Source organism: Pteropus alecto, unplaced genomic scaffold (genome assembly GCF_000325575.1).
Source record: "Pteropus alecto unplaced genomic scaffold, ASM32557v1 scaffold338, whole genome shotgun sequence".
In the NCBI taxonomy this organism is placed as follows: domain Eukaryota; kingdom Metazoa; phylum Chordata; class Mammalia; order Chiroptera; family Pteropodidae; genus Pteropus; species Pteropus alecto.
In genome coordinates this window covers 107,467-127,116 of record NW_006441995.1, presented here as the reverse complement: position 1 = coordinate 127,116, position 19,650 = coordinate 107,467, and the positions used below count along the sequence as shown (strand labels likewise).

At 34.9% G+C, this 19,650-nt stretch overlaps 1 protein-coding gene and 1 pseudogene across 4 annotated transcripts in view; both read left to right on the top strand.

The window, feature by feature from the left end:
* NADK2 (NAD kinase 2, mitochondrial) overlaps positions 1-19,650 on the top strand; it is a 35,755-nt gene that overhangs the window by 537 nt on the left and 15,568 nt on the right. For 3 of the 4 annotated variants that reach the window (XM_025052155.1, XM_025052154.1, XM_006919485.3), the window contains exons 2-7: positions 7,683-7,771; positions 8,592-8,680; positions 9,569-9,650; positions 12,766-12,849; positions 14,215-14,351; positions 19,116-19,194. In XM_025052155.1, the coding sequence (XP_024907923.1) occupies positions 9,580-9,650; positions 12,766-12,849; positions 14,215-14,351; positions 19,116-19,194 (371 nt within the window). In that variant the 5' untranslated portion in view covers positions 7,683-7,771; positions 8,592-8,680; positions 9,569-9,579. Of the gene's footprint in view, positions 1-75; positions 221-7,682; positions 7,772-8,591; positions 8,681-9,568; positions 9,651-12,765; positions 12,850-14,214; positions 14,352-19,115; positions 19,195-19,650 lie in introns of those variants that run through there. The other variant, XM_015595328.2, reaches the window with a different exon arrangement.
* On the top strand, positions 6,436-6,554 carry LOC112486124 (annotated as a pseudogene).

Below are 19,650 nucleotides of genomic sequence, written 5' to 3'. Positions count from 1 at the left end.
CCGGGTGGTGGTGGTGGCCAAAACCACCCGGTACGAGTTCGAGCAGCAGCGGTACCGTTACGCGGAGCTCTCGGAGGAGGACCTGAAGCAGCTGGTGGGTCCCGGCGGCCTCGCCGTTGCGTTTGGGCTCGGCCCGGCCGCGGGACGACCCTCCTTGCCGAGGCGCCCTAGATGCTATGCCCGCCCCGCTCGCCGTCCCCCACTGCCTCTGGCTTCGCTCGTAGGTCCTCCCCCCACCCCATCGTGTGTGTGAGAGAGAAAATGAGGAGGGAGGAGGTCTATAGTGTTCGTGCAGAGACCCCCGAGGCGGGGACGTCTGGAGGAAGCCTTGGATGGGGGAAGAGGGATACCACAGTCGGTTTAGGGATTTATTTCTGCCCTCGCCACCCCTATTCCCTTGTTGGGAATAACTGCTCCAGGAAAGGTGGGCCGGTGACTGAAGTCTGGGAACGGCTCCGCAGGCCACCCTAGAAAGGGGGGCGCCTCTGCAGGCAGGGCGAAGGTACCGCGGACACACCCCCTTTTACTCTGCAGGACTGAGTTCTGGGACACTCCGGAAAGCCGGCCTGGGCGAGCCTTTACCATGCAGGAACGTGGTAGTCAAAGTTCTAGCAAACCCACGTGTCTTTGGTGCTGGGAAGAGCAAAGAAGAAATTTTGACTTTGAATGTAATTAATTAGAAAGGTCAGGATAAAGGCAGACAAACCTGATAATTATGAAATAAAGAGCCTACGTCTATAATGTAGCAGTACCTCCACAGTAGACATTTGGTATATGTACTTATTAATATTTTTGCAAGGTATATAAATCCATCCAAGGAAGAAACCCTGAATATTATGCCCCTTCCCTCTCCTTTTGAAACTTGTGATCTAATCTCCTCATCTGCCAACTTTAGGAAAAGGAGATACTACCATGAACAATATGTCCAGAAAAATCTCCATTGGAAATCTCTAATTGTTGACACTGCAACAAAGGGCTTTGGAATTAATTGTAACCATAATCTTGTAGAATTCTGTGCAAGAGCAGACAGCCTGGTCTAAACTGGCTTGTAATTTTCAATTTTTTTTGGTAATGTTTTGTAGAGGTATCCAAATAAAATTGTAAATCATTTTTGCGTAAGTACTGAGTCTATTTTCAGACTTAAACTTTTTGATTCTTTAATGAGTTAATTGAAGAGGGGCCCTGCATTCATCTGGTGGAAGTGCTAGGTGCAGGTTTGTTTTTGCCTTTCTCTAAGTGTTTGAAGGTAGCAATTTATAGAAAAAAAGTCGCCTTATTTAAAGAGTAAAACAGTTTGAGCAGCAGTTTGGAGTAAAGTGTGTCAGGGTGTGAAATTTGGGGTGAGTCAGGGAATAATGTCAGCAGGTGTTTCTCTTTTGGGAAAGGTATATCCCATGGGTTGTACTCCACATTTTGTAAGATCTACTTTTTAGAAACTCAAATGCCATATACCCATAAATGTGTTCTTCATACAATTTTATGGAAGCCTCTCAGCAGTGTAAAATAGTGCACTTGATTGGAATGTTCAGAGTATAGAGGTCAGGAATTTGGAGTTCTAGGCTCAGGTTCTGTATGGTTAACTTCTATCCTTTGAGTCCTCATTTCTCTGGGCCTCATGAGTGAGAACAATGCTTTTCGTGTTGTATGGTTATTTTTCAAAACACTTTCACCTAGTATGTGGAATTCTAGGGTTGGACTGGAGAGTCTCCAAGGCCCCAGAAGGGCTGGCATTTTGAAACTGGGTAGTTTTATTAAGGCCTCAAGAAAATGGGTGGCATCTAAATTAGATTAATTCTTAGGCCTCCTAATGCGATTGGCACTAATCAGAACTTTTAACATGCAGTCAAATCAGTAAGTCTAAAAATTGGACTGCGTAGTGGACTCGATATCTGAAGAGAAATCTCTAACAGGTAAATATTTGTCTATCACTAGGTAATGCTGTTCAGGATAAGAAAACTTTGAAGTAAAACTTCTGGACTACAGAACACAGTTTTGAAATAGTTGTTGTCATTTCAGTTAAACTTTATTGGGTTAGTTCCTTACTGATTTGAGTTTTATCATTTATATTAAGGCCAGTATTTAAAATGAAGTAGCATTAGGTACTCTAGACCAGAGATCAGGAACAGGCCGAATAATACTAGGCCATGTAAAGTTGTCCTAAAATAAGATTCTGTATTAGGAATGGGAAGATGATTAATATTTTTGCTATTTGTGTTGCGGGTAAAAGATACTAAGGTATAATAATCATGTGAATTGGGTATAAAAGAAAGTGGGTTAGTGCTTACTTTAGTCTTTGCATCATAGCTGCTTTGTCTATAGTGTCATGGTAACCTGAAGTTTATCAGAGGGTTCTCTTTTTCAGTGGTGGTGGTGGTGGTGGTTTTGTTGCAAATAGATCTGTTAGGTTGTTTGTTAAAATGCAAAGGGAAAATAATGGATGGAGTGCCGGTATAATTTTATATCCTGAAGCCTCATGGTTTTTTAACTTTGTAGAAATGTAAACAAATGGAGGAAATATTTAGTTGATAAAGAATGTACAAAATAGGTTTACATCTTTCAAACTGTCAGAGTTTGACTTTCAGTTACTTTCTTATTGGTTACATTGCTTAATGTTTAAATCTTGCTTTTTTTTTTGCCTAACTGATCAATGACTTCTCTTGTGAATGGAAAATTCCTAGTCAAGGACTTTACCTCTATGGCTCGTGACTGTGCAAGGACTAATTAAACTATTACAATTTACTCATAAGAGATGTAGCTTTTGGCAAATGTGGGACTTTTTCAGGAGACTCACACATTAGAACTTCAGATGAATCAAAGCGGATTGGAAAGGTTTTGACGTCAAAACATGCCTTATTAGCAAAAAAGAAGGTTTTATTTAAAAATATTTTGGTACATACCAAATAAGAAATGAGCAGTTTCTACCCTCCTCTCCCCTAACTCCGAGCCCTACAACCCCAGATGCACCCCTTTTTAATGGTTTCTGTTTATAGTTTTAAAAAAATTATTTTCAGAACGGGATAGAATAATTTCATTTAGCAGTCCCTCTATCATAGGATTCAACTATTCCTTGTTCTTAGCAGATTCGGAAGCTGTAGTTCTTTGGATGTGGTTTCCCTTACTCTGCATAGCTTAGATTGTAGTTCTTGGGCAGGTGATACTTTTGCCATGTGGTGTGCAATGAGTGTAGTGTTTGCAATGCAAATATTTATCAAATTAAAGAACATGATCTGGAGTACTCCCAGAGCTTTCTAACGGAAACCTCACTCCTCAAATCTTGCAGATACAGGCACCAGAGTGGCCTATCTAAAGTGAACATCTGGCCATTTTACTCTTCTGCAAAAGCTCTCATAACCTGTAGAATCACCTAGGGAATTAGTTAACATGCAGATGCCTGAACCTTAGCTCCCCCATGAGATTCTGATTCACTTGATGGAGAACTCCCAGACTCTGCCTTTTTGAACCATACCCTTAAGACTGCCAATTCAGCTTTTTTTTTAAACAAGCCTTCCAGGTTTGCAAGTGATCTCTGGAACACACTTTGAGAAATACTGCTGTACGTGAACCTTCACGATCCTTAGTGCCAAACGAGGCCTTTCATGAACTAGCTTTTCTCAACCTGTTGAATTTCATTTCTGATTATTCTTCTGTTTCCTTCCAGAAATAATCTATACATACAAATCAACACGGTGAAATTTTCTTTGTCCTATCCCTTTTTGCTCAAAGATAACATTTATTTAAGCTATTCTGCATCATGTTCTTTAGTAGTATGCCAAGCATTTCATTGTGTGCAGATGCCATAATTTATTAAAATACATTCTATAATGAATAATTGTGTTAATTCCTACCTGTGTGAATCAAGCTCTAAGATAAATACTGAGAAGTAACCTTCATCCTCTAGCCAATTTGTTTTTCCTTGAGGTCAGGTTCAGACATTACTCTCACAGGAAGCAATTATTGGTAATCTTGCTGTGCTCCTTTCTGGCCATCAAGGTTCTGTTAGGTATTCTTCACTGTATCTTCATAATACTTATGTTTTTGAGCTTCCCACTTTAGAGTATTTGTGAATATTTTCTTCTCTAGACTCGAAGACAAGGACCATATCTTCTTATTAAATTGTTACTATAAGTAGTCCTTGGGAATACAGGGAAGGGAGAAAATAGTTTGGGGAAGGGCAGGAATGAAGGGTAGAAAAGAAGACCTTTAAATAATTTGTTTTTAACTATTAAGTAGATCTTTTAATAATCTTAGAGTTTAGATTTTCAGTTATGAAATATTTCTGCCTTATAGAGAAATTTCAAAAAGTTGACGCCTGTTTATCAAACTGTCTAGACTTAACAGATATTTATTTAGCCATATTTACTTTAGATATTTTAAAAGGAAATGTGGTTATAACTAAAGCCCCATCCTTCCAGTTTTCCCCTTCCCTGTTTCCCCAGAGGTAACCACGAGCCTAAAGTTGTTACATATACTTTTCCTATGCATGTGTTGTATATTTATTGATAAGACTGTCTATAAAGTGTATATTGTTTTGCCTGTCTAAAAAGTTACATCAGTGATATCATAGTCTTTAAAATATGTGCCTATTCTACAGAAATTTGTTTTTCTTCATTAGAGGTTTTGAAACTTACCTATTTTGATTTGTAATCGTTTTAACTGTTGTATAGTATTCCACTGTTTATATAATTAGGTTTCCAATTTTTTGTTTTGTAAAATGCTGCAATTAGAAGTACAAATAATTTTTCCGTAAGCATCGATTGACTCCCTGATTCCCCATGTCCTCATCAGCACTTGGTAGACTTAAATATTTTTGCCAATGTGATGAGAGTGAAATGGTATCTTTTAATTTTAGGATATTTGAATTGAATATTGGAGAAAGAGGAATAATTTATATGTGAAAGAGAGAAGACAGTACTAGCAAGATAGTGGGAAAGTTCATCTTTCTGCCAACAAAAAGAACTCAGATGTTTTTGACTATAAGCCACAGTCAAAAATTTTGCATCATGACTTAGTACATATAGTCATATTTGAAATAAAAGATAACATGAAACAATTTAGTTTTATTACATGTAGTATAGTTTATTTTCTCTTTAATAATGCCGATTGTGATCATTAGATTTATGTGGCAACATTGTAACGGTTGTTTGAAAATCATTGCTCAAGAATAAGTATATTAACTCTAAACAGGTTGGCTGGACCTTATAAAGGGGTTAAGTGTCATGTGAAGGAGTTGCTTTTATCTTGTGGTTTTCAGTTTGTAGCAGCAGAATACAACCCTCCCTTAGCCCTACTCTTTTCCTACAAGAGTGAAGTGATAGGGTCAATTTTTTTGAGTCTTCAGTATCTGGGAGTAGCATGACAGGCTTCTCTGGTAGTGGTTAGGTTGTGGGTATTTACAGTATCCAAATAGGATTTGTCTTATTCCCTGGTACATGTTCTGTATTGTCCAAACCAAAAATTGGTATAGGATAAAAATCTGGACTAGGAATTGAAGTCTGAGGGCCAGTTACTCTTAAGTTTTATTTATAGCAGTCGTTAGAAGCAGTAAATTTGATGAAATTATTCTAATAGACATTGTACATTTGAATTATTCCTCTGTCTTTAGTTTTCAGTACCTCCGTTTAATACATTTGATTGATCGCAACTAATGTTTAAATGACCACAATAGGCACTCATATTTGAATAAATTTAAAAATTTAGAGCTTAATTTCTAGCTGTGTAAAGTAGTCACTCTCAAAATGGCCTCATGAGTTGTAATTATTATGACAAAATAATATAGCATAGTAACTAATCTGCTAGAAAATCAGAGCTTGATATTGAGCATATTATTTTGAAATCCTGTTAGATATCCAGAGAAAGATGTCAAATACCAGTTGGCTACATTCATTGGGAGCCAAGCCCTAAAGATAGGCCAGGGTTAGGGATAGCAATTGGGAGCCTTTGGCATCAGGTTAGGGATAGCAGTTGGGAGCCATCAACATACTGATCTATTTTAATGAAAGCATTAAACTAGAGTAAGGAAAGAGTAGGGAAGAAAAGCATTGCGATCCATGTTCATTGAGAGGCATTTAGTGCAGTTTTAGTTAATTGGCAGTTGGATCATGATAGCAATAATCTGAATGTTAATGCTATGTTCACTCATATTCAGAAGTACTAAGAATAGTTTTTCAAACCTGGCTTATGTTGATTAGTTGATTAAATGAAAGATTATCTAGTTATTTGTCACTGCTATCCTTTAAAAAAAATTTATCATTGGTTTGCTGTGTCTAGATGTAATGGGACTAATGTCTAGGCATTAAACTGTATCTTTGTGAGTTACCATCTATGTATTATTTTCAAATACCTAAATAGGTCATTCTTCAGCTACTCTTTTGAGGAGCATGTATTTCCTTTTAGATTATTTGCTGAGGACAAAACCATTTAGAAACTCTTAACCCAGTCTGTGGCCATGCTACCCTGAACAAGCCCGATCTCGTCTCATCTCGGAAGCTAAGCACGGTCGGGCCTGGTTAGTTCTTGGATGGGAGACCACCTAGGAAGACCAGGTGCTGTAGGCATAAACAATTAAAAAATAAGGATTGTAAACTGACAAGGTCCTTGCAATCTGTGAGGTCAACCAAGGGTTGCCTCCGCCGCCCCCGCAAAAGAAAAGAAAAGAAAAAGAAACTGTTATTGAATTGCTTATCGATCAACAACCCAGTACTCATAAACAGAAGATTGAGAAGATAAGTATTAAAACTTTAGCACAAATTATCCCAGGGCAAAGATTATATGTAATTAAAATTTTCTTTTTGTATGCATCTTCTGTGTTGTATTACTTTTATAACTTTCTTTAAAAAGTATTTATTTAAAATGCTATCTAAAAATTGTTTTTACTTTATAATTTGGTAAGTAATTTAAAACAAAACATTTAAGATTTTGGACAAGTACTTGAAAAACTGATTTTGTATCATGAAGAGGCAAGGTATAAGGGAATTTGGAGAAGGAAAGAAAATATGCCTTTTAATTCTAGCATTTACTCTAGTGGCCAAATTTCCTACTTGATTAGATGGACGTTCATTCAGGATATTTCTAAACTTCCCTCCCAACTTTTTACTTTATGGATTATTTAGAAGACATACTTTAAAAGGGGAATATTAAAGGTAAGATAGTGACATTATAAAATGTCACTCAAATAGACTAGGAAGGATAATTCTTAAAGGATATATTTCTTTATAAAGTTATCCATTCTGAGGGAGCTAACCAGTCATTTGTTTGGATTGCATATGGTAAATACCAAATAGAGTTCATAAATCTAATATAACACAAGAGAGCTGCAAGTCCAAGTGGAACAAAGGTCAGCTAACTGCCTTCTATAATAGTTTATCTTTGGCGTTCAGGTAGCCATATGCAATGTGTTAAAAAATCCATTTAAATAAAGAAAACACTCAAGCTGTAAAACATGAAAATTATGAGATTCTGTTGACTACATGATTCCGGAAACAATGTGGTATTTGGTATTAAAACCAAGTTACGATTTTCTGAAATCAGACTTTCTAGTAAAGTTTAAGTGTTGAAGTTTCGCAGGTCATCATTAAAATGTGCCTTCAAAAAAAAAAGTCCATTGTATTTTATATATGGCTTTTTAAAGAAATGTTACGCTATCTAGTATGTAATAACACAAAATTTGTCTTATTTTTGTGCAGCTTGCATTAAAAGGCTCTAGCTACAATGGACTGCTTGAACGACATCATATTCACACCAAAAATGTAGAGCATATTTTAGATAGTTTACGGTAAGTCTCTGAGATTGGATTTTGGGTGGGTTTTTGTATTCAGAAAGTCCAGTTTTTCTTATTACTAGCAGCTAATCATTAGATTTTAAATAAAGATTGCCATTAAAACTCATTTCGGTTAATGGACTTGATATTGTGGTTAATGGACTTGATATTTTACATTTCTAAGGAAATTTTTGTTGTATTCTGAAAATTTCACATATTTTTAGTTATTTGGTCTGCCTGAAAAGTGTCTTTCTACAAAGAGTTTTGTATGCAATGGGCTTCAACTTTCATGTAATGTTTTCTTTAACAGAATACTGGACTATATGGATGTTCATTATAATTTTCGAATGTTTAAAAATCACCATTATAGGAATTTCAGTTAATTTAGGACTAAATGTAGTCAGTTTATGTGTATACAAGAGAATCAATGTGAGAACATTGCAAATTAGAAAGTGTTTTAGTCATTGTTTTAGTGTCTGGCACTCAATATTTGTTGGATTTTAAATAATGGCTGTTTAGTTTTATAATAAAAAATTGTCTCTCAAGGTGTTAGTCTTCTAGGCCATTTTTGTATTAATGAATTTTAGCATCAGAAGTAGAGAACATGAAATTCTCATCAATATTATTATTTGTCAGCAGCTATAAAATGTTTTTAAAGAATACTCATATGCCTCCTGATTTAACAATTGGCTGTTGTAATTAAAAGAAAAAGAAGCTAACCTTACAAAGCTAAACATAAATTTGTTTATAAAACAAAATTGTTTATATCTCCATTGTAGTAATGGAGTTATGTTATTAGTGGAAATTTGATATAACCTTTACTTTTTTATTTTAGGAATGAGGGAATTGAGGTTCGTCTAGTAAAGAGGAGAGAATATGATGAAGAAACTGTTCGATGGGCAGATGCTGTGATAGCTGCGGGAGGTAATAGTTTTACAGAGGCAAAGATGTTGGAGTACAGAGATGATCTTTAATGCTCGTCTTTCCAAATACTCTATGGTCAAGCTGTAGTGAAGCCTTCAGAGTCCTGCCAGGAAACAAATTTTTGGGTTTTTAGGATCAGATTTAAAAAGATCTGCTTTGCATGACATTTTACTTTTTTAGTGAATGATGTTACTGTGAGGTTCCCTGCATTTATTTCTGTGTGTCTATATAAAGTGTACATTTAACTTCAAATATTCAAAGGAGTAATTGTAACTGCATTTTGGTTTATTATGCAAGTTTTAAACAAAGTTGAAGTTATTTAAGAATTTAATGAAATTAGATAAATTCCATTCCTCTGTTGCCCCAGTATACTTACACTTATTTTTTTTTTTCTGAGCTTTATTATTAAGTTAGTGAACAGTCTTTCTAAAGCTTTAAATTGACAGCATTTGTTGGAGAGAAAAATCCAAAGTTGGACACTGTTGGATATATTCTCTTTAAAATAATTTATGAATTTGGACTGACATTATGAGAGAAGGAAAGAGAATTGGCTAATAGAAGTGACAGGATTAGAGCAATACTTCTCAGCTAGGGTATCCTACTGGCATCTAGTGGGTAGAAGCCAGCGATACTGCTAACCATCTTACAATGCACAAGACAGCCCCCACAATAAAGAATTATCTGGTCTAAAATGTCAGTCTTGCCACTGTTGCAAAATTCTACATTACAGTGGGAGCGATAATACAAAGAAAGGGATAGTGGGTAGAAAGAAAGTGGATTAAACTGTGGCAGTTAGCAGGGTGGGGTGAGGGTGTGATTGTGAAAATAAAAGTACCGGTGTTTAGAATCAGTTTGGTAACAAGTCTGGTTCTATCTTCTGTCCTTTAGGTGATGGCACAATGCTTCTGGCAGCAAGTAAAGTCTTGGACAGACTTAAACCAGTTATTGGAGTAAACACTGATCCAGAACGGTAAGGAAAAACATGTTCTTTTCATGTGTTTCACTTTTATATACAAACTTTTATGCTTTGCTTTGCCGAGTATCTGTTGATAATAAATATTAAAGTTTGGAAGCTCTTCTTTATTTTCTCTACCATAGTTATATTGCTGGGCTCTGTTGCTACAGGGAGTTTATCATAGTGCATGATGTTTAAGAAGCAGCATCATTGTTCCTGGCTATCATGAACCGTTAGAACCATGTTCAAAAACACTTCAGTGATGAAATTTAGGCATGTAAAATTGTTCTCTAGTAGAGTTCTTTTTTATATAGTTTTTTTCAAGGATATAGCTATTGTTTTTAGCTTAGGCATAAGAAATATATATACATTTAGCAGGCATTGGTGGTAGAAAATTTTGATGTGGGACGGACAAGTCCTCACATCTGACTTCCCAGTAGTTTGGAAGTAGTATCTGTGGCAGAGTAGACCTGACCCTTGACCCAGGTGAGTATTAGCCACCTGTGGTACTGCTGAAGAGGGATGAGTTAATAATGTTTCATCTTCTGTCCTTCCTTAAGGCTCTCATCTATATTTCTGGATATGTCTCCACTGATTTTTGGTGACTTCATTGACTTAATAAACAGACCAAACCCAATTCGCATTTTTTTTTTTGTCCTTTCTTCACCTTCACTTACATTTACTCTCATTCTGTTTTAGCCACCCGCAGCCACGACCATACCTGGCTGGTCTAGAATCAAATCTCCCCATCTCTCAAATCTTAATTCCACCCTGACCACAGCCTGCTACCCTAATAGCAGTCTTATTCCCTCAATTTTGCTAAATCTGCTCTTTGACTTTTAGGGTGGTGATCCCCTTTGTTTTCTTAACAAATCTCCCCTACTTCATCACTTTCTTGCAATGAATGATTAATTAAATGATCTTAGGGAGCAGAGTTAGGACCCCAGCCTAGCTGAATGAATGTTCCCTGAACGTAATTGAGATCATTGGTTTCTTGATTGCCTTCAATGTTGATGTTTATGTATTTTAGAACTTTTTAATGGCATATTTTTTATATCATTAAAGTAAGAGATTCTTAACTTTAGTGATCACATTTTATACAGTTTATTAAAATATATTTTCTTTTAAAAATATGACTTGATACTCAAAAGCTTGTGGGGATTTTGAAACTGGTAAGTAGACCATGTTGCTTCTCTAATTTATACCTAAATAATAGGTTTTAGAAATCCTTTGGTTTCTCTTCTTGCCTTCAGGCAGAAATGTATTAAGCCTCTTACCTCTTTCCGTAATTCAGGTTGTCCATCTTCTTTTTCTTAAGCACTGTGGTGCCTCACAACCCTTAAATAAACCCCAAATTTAACATTCAGCTTAAGTTTCTTCTCCTCTGTATTAGATATCTGCATAAACAAATCACCCCAAATGCTGCATAAACAAATCACCCCAAAACTTAGTTGCTTAAAACAGTAATAATCACTGATGATCTCTCATGGTGTCTGTGTCAGGAGTTCGGAGGCAGCTTGGCTGGGTGGGTCCAGCTTGGGTTCTCTCAGGAGGTTATGGTCAGATGTCAGCTTGGGCTGCAGGCATCAGAAGGCTGGACCTTCGTTGGAGGATCCACTTCTAAGATGGCTCACTCATATGGACTGATCTAAATTAAATATATAATTTCTGTTTGTCTCTTCTGTTTTCTGTATTTACTGTACTGAACCTGATAAATATGACATTTGAATGCTTAATAATTAGAGTGAGAGAGAGGGCATGTGGTAGCCAGCCTCTAAGGTTGTAGTCTCCTAGTATTTACACCTTTATGTGGTTCCCTAACTCTTTCTATTTTCAATCAGGGCTGGCCTACATGACCAATAGAATATGGTAGGACAGTGTGTTAATTCTAGGGCTCGGTTATAAATGGTATTGCAGCTTCTGTATTGGTCTCTCAGATTGCTCATTCTGGGGTAAGCCAGCCACCTGATGTAAGATACCTAAGCAGCCCTCTTGCCAACAACTAGTACCAGTTTGCTAGCTGTGTGAGTGAGCCTCATTGAAAGTGAATTCTCCAGGTCAAGTCGTTTTCAGATGCTTGCAGTCTTAGCTGATAGATCTGACTGACCTCATGAGAGATTCTTCTCTCTAGAGTGTTTTAGAGTTGCAATTGATCTCAGCAGGTATTGTTCTATAAAATGACAGTTGATATTTTTTATACTTAGCATTATATAAAGTATTATAGTGAATATAAAGTTTTTTAACCTCAGTGTTGACCCTCTCAGATAAAGAAATTGACTTCTCACGATTTTGTAAAAACTTTTTCTGCTCTTCACACTTGTAAGTTAACTTGTAGTTCTTATCAAGAGTTTGTTTTGCTAAACCTGCTCTCAACCTTTCATTCAAGATTGAAGCATTCTACAAACGATAATGACTGAGCTTCCTGGACACCTTTCCTCACATTAGGTCCCATATTCTTTCATCTTCTTATAGCAGCCTATAGACAGTCTTAACACTTTGTAATCTGCAATTTTTAAAAAAAAAAACTTGTCGTCTACATCATGCTGTTAACTCCTTGAAGGAGTTCATCATGATATGCTTTTTTTTTTTTTTTTTTAAATAAATGAAGGATTACATTGGATTAAGCTTTCTGTGTCCACTTCTGGTCACGTAGAATATTTTAAATGACATTTGAAAGGGATTTATGGTTCAAGACACTTTCACATAAATAGTTTGATTCCTCACAATAACCTTTTGAGATTGGTAGTTTTCTCACCCTTTTAGAGATGAGGAAGCTGATGTTAAAGTGACTTGCCCAAAGTTAATAGTTAAATAACTTAAAAGTAGAACGCAAATACCACTGTGCCATTAGATAATTTTGCAGGACAGCCAATCAGTGGTAAATTTGCCATTATTTTTTAGTTTCATTATAATGTGGAAACTAAGTAGTATTGTGTATTATGGCAGTGAAGCTGGATTTAAAGTATATTTGGTCTTTTTGTTCTTGTTGGAAGTGCATACAATTTTGTCCCCAAAAAACGAAGTATAGACGTTTTTAAAATTTCATGCCTGATTTGTAGTTTAGTGATACCTTTTGAACTGTTTTTTTTTTTCTTCTTCCCTATACACCACCCCCAAATCCATTTTAAAGGTCTGAGGGTCATTTATGTCTTCCTGTTCGATATACACATTCCTTCCCAGAAGCCTTACAGAAGTTCTATTGTGGTGAGTTCAGGTAGGAATTTCTTACTATTGTTATATAAATATCTTAATAAATGTGTGTCATTAAAGATGTTGTTAAACAGAACAAATTAGATATTTGGTTTAGTCCATAGTTATAACAGTAGCCATAAAAAGTAACGCATTAGCTGACTCACAAACACATCTAACTTACCTTCTTCTAATTCAGTTGGAACTATGTGGAAAAACCCTGGCAAGTGCCGCTTGGCCTATAATGTGATTTGGAAGTAGAGGTTTTTCTCCTTCAGTGAGATAGAGGCCATGTCTCTGCTGTCTTAACCTTGTCGCAGGTTCTTAGCAGTTTAATAGAAAGATAGTTAAAACTGTTGGCTAATTCTCTGGGATTTTATATTTTTTATCCTCATCTTCTCTTATCCAGAATGACTGAGGGTTAAATTTACTCCAGCCATGCTGAGATTCTTGGTAGTTCTGTGTTATATATTGTTTGTTAAACAGTAGAGATTTTTTTTTTTTTTCATATTTCATTAATTTGTGCATTGGTCAGACTACCTTGAGGAGAGAAGTGTAGAGGGAAGAGCTGAGATAGGGTTGGCCGATTACATTAGAGAGAGCCAAGTTAGATTACTATTTATTTCCTTCTGATTTGGACTAGATTTTATAGTTCGAGGAAACTTTTCTGAATATTTGGGAAATTGTATTAAATATTATTGACTTCTGGAATCATTTTATTAATAATGATTCTGTTTCTAGTCATTTCAGAAATTTGGCACCTCTACAAATGACTACTTTTTATAGCTAGCAAGTGGGAGTATATTTTTGTATACTTATCTAGCAGTATCTATCCTAATAGTTTTTTGATAAATCAGTTTTTGGTTTTGAAATCAATTAAACCTGATTCTTTTTTTCTTTTACCAAAAATGTCATTTAAGTTTAGGTATAATCTTACATGTTGTAATGTTTGTTATTGATCTCTTTTTGCTTTTATTGTAAAAAAGATCATTATAAAATTTTAGGGGAATGATTTTTATCTAATCCAACCACCTTAACACTATTATTTTAATTTCAGAATGCTTCCTCTTTTGTATATGTTATACATTTGGATGAGCAAAACACATTACATCTAGCTCAGTATTTTAGATTTAATGGATACTTGATAAAGTATTTGACTTTAATTCAAGTTATTTGGGAGATGTTGAACACATACCTTAGATCTTTTCATTATAATTGACATTATAATCTGTCTTTGATTGGAACCAGTGGGTTTTAGGTGTTTCTGGTATAATTCATGGACTAATTAGTTTTTTAATATAAATTTTTAATTTGGTGAAATCGTAATGTCTAATCCTGAGTTTAATTTATTTTCTCTTGACATAACTTGCTTTTTCTTTATTCTTCTAAGGTGGTTATGGAGGCAGCGAATCAGGTTGTACCTTGAAGGGACTGGCATAAACCCTGTTCCTGTGGACCTTCACGAACAGCAACTAAGTTTGAACCAACATAGCAGAGCCTTCAACATTGAAAGAGTTCATGATGAAAGTGGGTGGATTGGGAATTAGATGTGTTTGGGGGCAGAATTTAATTTACAGTTCCTTTGATCTCCAATTTCTAGAAGTAATATTTTATAATTAACTTGTAGATTTTAGTGCCGATAACATTTAAGATAGTACAGCAAACTATTTCAGGTGTAAAACTTGTTACGATTAGATAGTGAAATAAGAAGTATAGCATATATCTAGAAGAAATGTGTTCTAGGACAGGTTTGAAAACTAGTTGATTAGGGAAGGATTATAAAATGTCCAAGTGGATAGTTGATATTTAAGGAAAGATTCTTGGCCTTAACCTTTGAAATGTCATAAAGGAAAAAGGAGTAGAAATAAAATGAGCTAATCTGTGGAAGATTTCATAATAATTCTATGTTTATATAGTTATATTTAAACATTTATCGTAGTTCTAGTTATTGATTAAAACATTTTTGTTGGGAAATTTGGTATCCCAGCCTTGAGATTTGTGTTTCAAATATTTGTGTAAGCTGTTTGGAGAATATTACCATAAAGTGGTAGGCACCTTTTTTGTTATAGGTAGTTAAGAGGAATTCTCATTTTTGAGCTCACTTGTGGATTATAATTTAACTGCATTTTCCTACATTTCTCAGTAACTGTTTAGACTTTCAAGATGCAAGAAGCGCCTTAGAGATGTCCTAAATATCTAGATTTTTTTTCTCCTGTGTTTCATTTCTTGGCTAAATTTATCAGGAAAAGCTGCCTTTATGTATCTGCTTTCTGTTTCTGTTTCTGTCTTGTCATGGTACCTGATATTTATATTCATTTTTTTCAGCTTTTTTTCATGGTGATCTTTAGCTTTCTTTATAGGTCAGCATGATTCTAAACCGTGTTCATGTCATGTTTTAAAGATGTTCCTCGGCCCCCTTCCCCAAATCATTTGATTTTAGAAATCTTTTAAGTAATTACATGCATATGAATTCCTATTACTGTTTTTGAAAGACTGCAGTAACTATTAAGATTTTAAAATCTTAGCTAGAAATTTTACTTTATCCCCCACCAAAAGAAATTACTGCTACCACCAAAAGACTTTAAGGATTTGGCTCTTTTCATCAACAGTCTTAAAGGAAAGATGTAGGTTGTTATTCAGAAATTCATTGCTCAGACTCCTATCTCAGATTCACTGTTTTTAGTTTATAAAATAACATATATAGAAACAAAATTATAAATGAATTTTGTAACATCCGGGGTGTTCATATCTGATTCATGGTAGTTTTAGAAAAAGAATATATTCAAAATTTAAAAAATAATAAAAGAAAATTTCTCAAAACTTAGGTGCTAGGTTTTGGATTGAAAGGACCCACGGACTACTTAGCAGAAGGTAAAAGGTCCCACATCGAGATACGTCAGAATGCTAGACAGCAAACCAAAGCTCCTGCAACCTTCCAGAGAGGAAACAGGAGTGTAGTGGTGGTGACTGTGGTCAGAGCAGGTTATTTTATATATAAAGAATCTGGAATCTGAAACTTCAGATTTTTTAATAGTAATACTGGAAATTGCTATACTTATAATTATTAATATTGCTTATATTATTAACAATTATATGATATTTACCATGTTTAAGTATTATTTTAGAGGGTTTTTTTAGAGGTTTTTTTTTTTTTTTTCAATAGCTTTATTTTCTGAGATGAAATTGAGGAAGATTTCAAGGTATAGCTCATTTCCTTTTTAAATTCTCAAGTTGTCAGGAAATAACATTTCTTGGTAAGCCGCCGTTTGGGATTTTTGAATATAAGAGTAGGTTTGAGATTATAAATACACCACCATGTTTGATCCCTTATTTAGTTTGCTAATTTAGAAAAAAAGATTACAGAGGGGCAAAAAACTAGTTTTAAAACTTTTCAGCTTAAAAAAGGGATGATGCAATTTTAAATAGTTTTCCATCTTAGGTAGTATAATCCATCCTTAGCTAGATTGTATTTGTGTACAAGTTAATGAAGAAATCTACATTTTAATTACCCATATACCTTCAAGGGAAGGTAGGGTTAATTTATTTATTACTTTAAAACATTTTTTATCACATAAACTAGTAACTTTATTTTCAAGGCTGGTTGTGTTAATATGGATAAGTGAATGGATTGATAAACAGTCCTGGAATTTCAGGGGCTTAATGTAATGAAGGTGTATTTCTAGCTCATCTCACTTTCCAGCAGGTGTTCAAGCAACTTCCAAACGGTGGCTGCTACCATCTTCTTAGGCCTGAGTCTTCTGTTGGATCCTCTGTAGCTTGTGGGTAGAAGAAGACAGTGAAAACATGGAGAATCTTGATGGAAGGTTTAGGAGCTAAGCTTTTTCATTACTTTTGCTTATATGGGAATTGGCTGTTATTAAAGCCGTGGGTATACCCAATACAGGTAGACCTGAAAAGGTAGTCCAGTGACAGTGTGAGAGAAGTGCAGAGTGTAGCATAGCAGTGTCTGTCCCTAGGACAGTATAACAATTCTATATTTAAAGAATACAAATTATAATTAATTTTGTAATCTATTCTTTTGGATAGAAAATTGTTAATTGGTATTGAGTTTACTTTTTTTCATGTCCTACTGAAACAAGTTGTAAATGAACAGTTTCATGATTAGGTAATGTTTGGTAGCCAGTTAGCATGAAAAGAACATATAAGCAGAATTAAGGTGATTACTGAGACTTGAAGTGACTTTATATATTTTCTTCTTCCTTTGACAAAGGATTTCAGGTGAACTTCAGCGAGCACAGACAATAAATGTATAATATGGAAAAGAAAATTAGGATGAGGAAAAATGGTTCTAGAAGTAGAAAGTAAAGACCATATAAAAGAAAAACATGGTTACAGTTTGATGGTGAGAATTCAGATTTACTAGTTAGTAATATTTAGTGAGCACCTACTGTTAAGCATTTGTAGAAAATCTGTGGAGAAATGTAAAATAAATTCTGTTAGCAATTACCTTATGTAAAGAAAAATAATTTAAACAATACATTTTAACTTTTTATATTTATAAAACTATCAGGTATGAGAATGTATATATATCTAATACCAAACTAAGACTGTTTAAAAAGTTAGCAGGTCTTGCAGTCTTAAGTGCAATCGAATTTGATTAAACACATCACATTTTTTATATGCTTTTTTTGTGTACAGTTTCTTCTACTGTATTATGAGATTGAGCTGATAATGTCAACCTGTTCTATAATTTAGCCAAATAAGTTTTCAAAGGGTGCTTGGCATTGTAATAACAACTTGTTATATTTGCAAGAATAGTTGGGCCCTCTTTAGGCAGTTATAATCCAAAATAAATGAAATAAATGTAATTAATATTAAATAAACAAGACTGTAATAATCAGCTAGCAACTCAGAGGAGACTATTAGATCAGTGGTTGTATTGGGGCAATGTTAAAAAATTTTATTAGTGTATTAAATGTCTAATGTACATTAGCTGTCTATTGCTGCATAACAAATTACCCCAAAATTTAGCATCTTAAAACAAATATTTATAATTTCATAGAGATTATGAAGGTCAAGAATCCAGGGGCAGCTTAGCTTGTTAGTAATGGTTTAGGGTTTCTCAGGAGGTGACAGTCAAGCTGTGAGCTGGGACAGTAGCATCTGAAACATGACTGGGACTGTAAGATCTTTTTCCCAGCTCACCACATGGCTGTTAGCAGGAAGCTTCAGTTCCTTACCACGTTGGCCTCTCCATTGGACTGCTCGTGAAATATCTTCCCCCAAAGCAAGTGATCTGAGAGAGTGACTAAGGCGGAAACTGGAGTGTCTTCTTTAACCAAATCTCAGAAGTGACGTATCACTTCTGCCACACATTGGTCACATGGACCAATTCTGGTAGGATGTGAGACAGCGAGTTACAAAAGAATGTGAATACCAGGAGGCAGGAATCCCAGGGGACCTTCTTGTAATTAAACTTTGACAATTGGGGTGAACTGTTAAGCTTTGACTTAGGAGAAAGTGTGGAAAAGACAGAAAAGGGAATTTGTCCCACAGCTTGCCCAGTGGTAGATTCTTGGGCGCAGTGAATATGCTATTGGTGACATTGAGAAGATAGGGTTGACATTTCCAGTTGGAAACTGATAAAAGATTAAAAGTAAAAGAAACCATTTGAGAGTAACAGTCGCAGCTTTGATCCAGAAAGCAGTTGGAATCCTTTGGAGGATTTTGTGTGGAGTGATGTTTAATTGTTAAGGAAGATTGCTTAAGCTGTGCCTTGTAGAGTGGAAAAAAAGAAAAGATGACATTTTTTAGGAGTCGTGAAAGGATATAGGGCAGTGCTCCTCCAGTGCTGCTGTTGCTAAACATACTCTTGAGATTTTCTATTTAAAAAAAAATATCTGATCTCAAACAACTGATTCAGTTCCAACATGAACCATGCATACAATTTGCTGCTTAAATCCAGAATGGCTTTCCTCTGGAAGTACTTGATCATTTGCACCTCTGAAGCTTCCTGAGTAAAACGAAGTTAAATATGACAACAAGAATCTTATGAGACGGATAAATATATTTTGTTACTCTTGAAAGATTGTTTCAAGAAGAGTTAAAGTTTATTTTGGAGAGACAGAGACTTCATTGCAGCTACAATGTTAGGTGACTTTGAGGTTTATATTATGAATACTTTAAATAAAAGATATTTGATTTATATGTTAATGATGTTATAGGTTCTATTACAACAAAAATGAATATTTTAATGTTTTATAAAATTTATGTCATAACATTTCTAAAATTTTAAGAGCTATCTTGGATTTTTTTCTTCAATACCTACAGGGTCTGAAGCTTCAGGACCCCAGCTTTTGCCAGTGAGGGCACTAAATGAAGTCTTCATTGGGGAAAGCCTATCATCCAGGTACATTTAAACCAGTGATCTTGAGTTTGGAATTTAATGTTTTAGTATTTTTTAGATATTTATTCAATTTCTACAACCTAAAATATATAGTATTTAATTAATAGTATATAAGTAATAGAAATTAATTATTTAATGAAATATTTCCAAAACCTTCATACATGTTAATACGTATTAAGGGGAAAGAAAGTTCTGTGATCAAAAAAGTTTGTGAAATCCTAGGTTAAACAGTTAGGTTTCTTTAGTGCAGTATTTTCCAGAGCCTTTAATCTATCATATAGGTGCTTTATAAATGTTTAGGAAAATGATATACTTACTAGGAGTACGTTTGCTGTTGACATAAAACTTTTATAGACAGTCCATAGTAAAACTTCCCTACAAAATGTCTTAATAATGTCCTTTAAAGTTGATTTGTTTGTTTGCTTGTTTTTATCTAGGATCCATTTAAGGATTATGCAT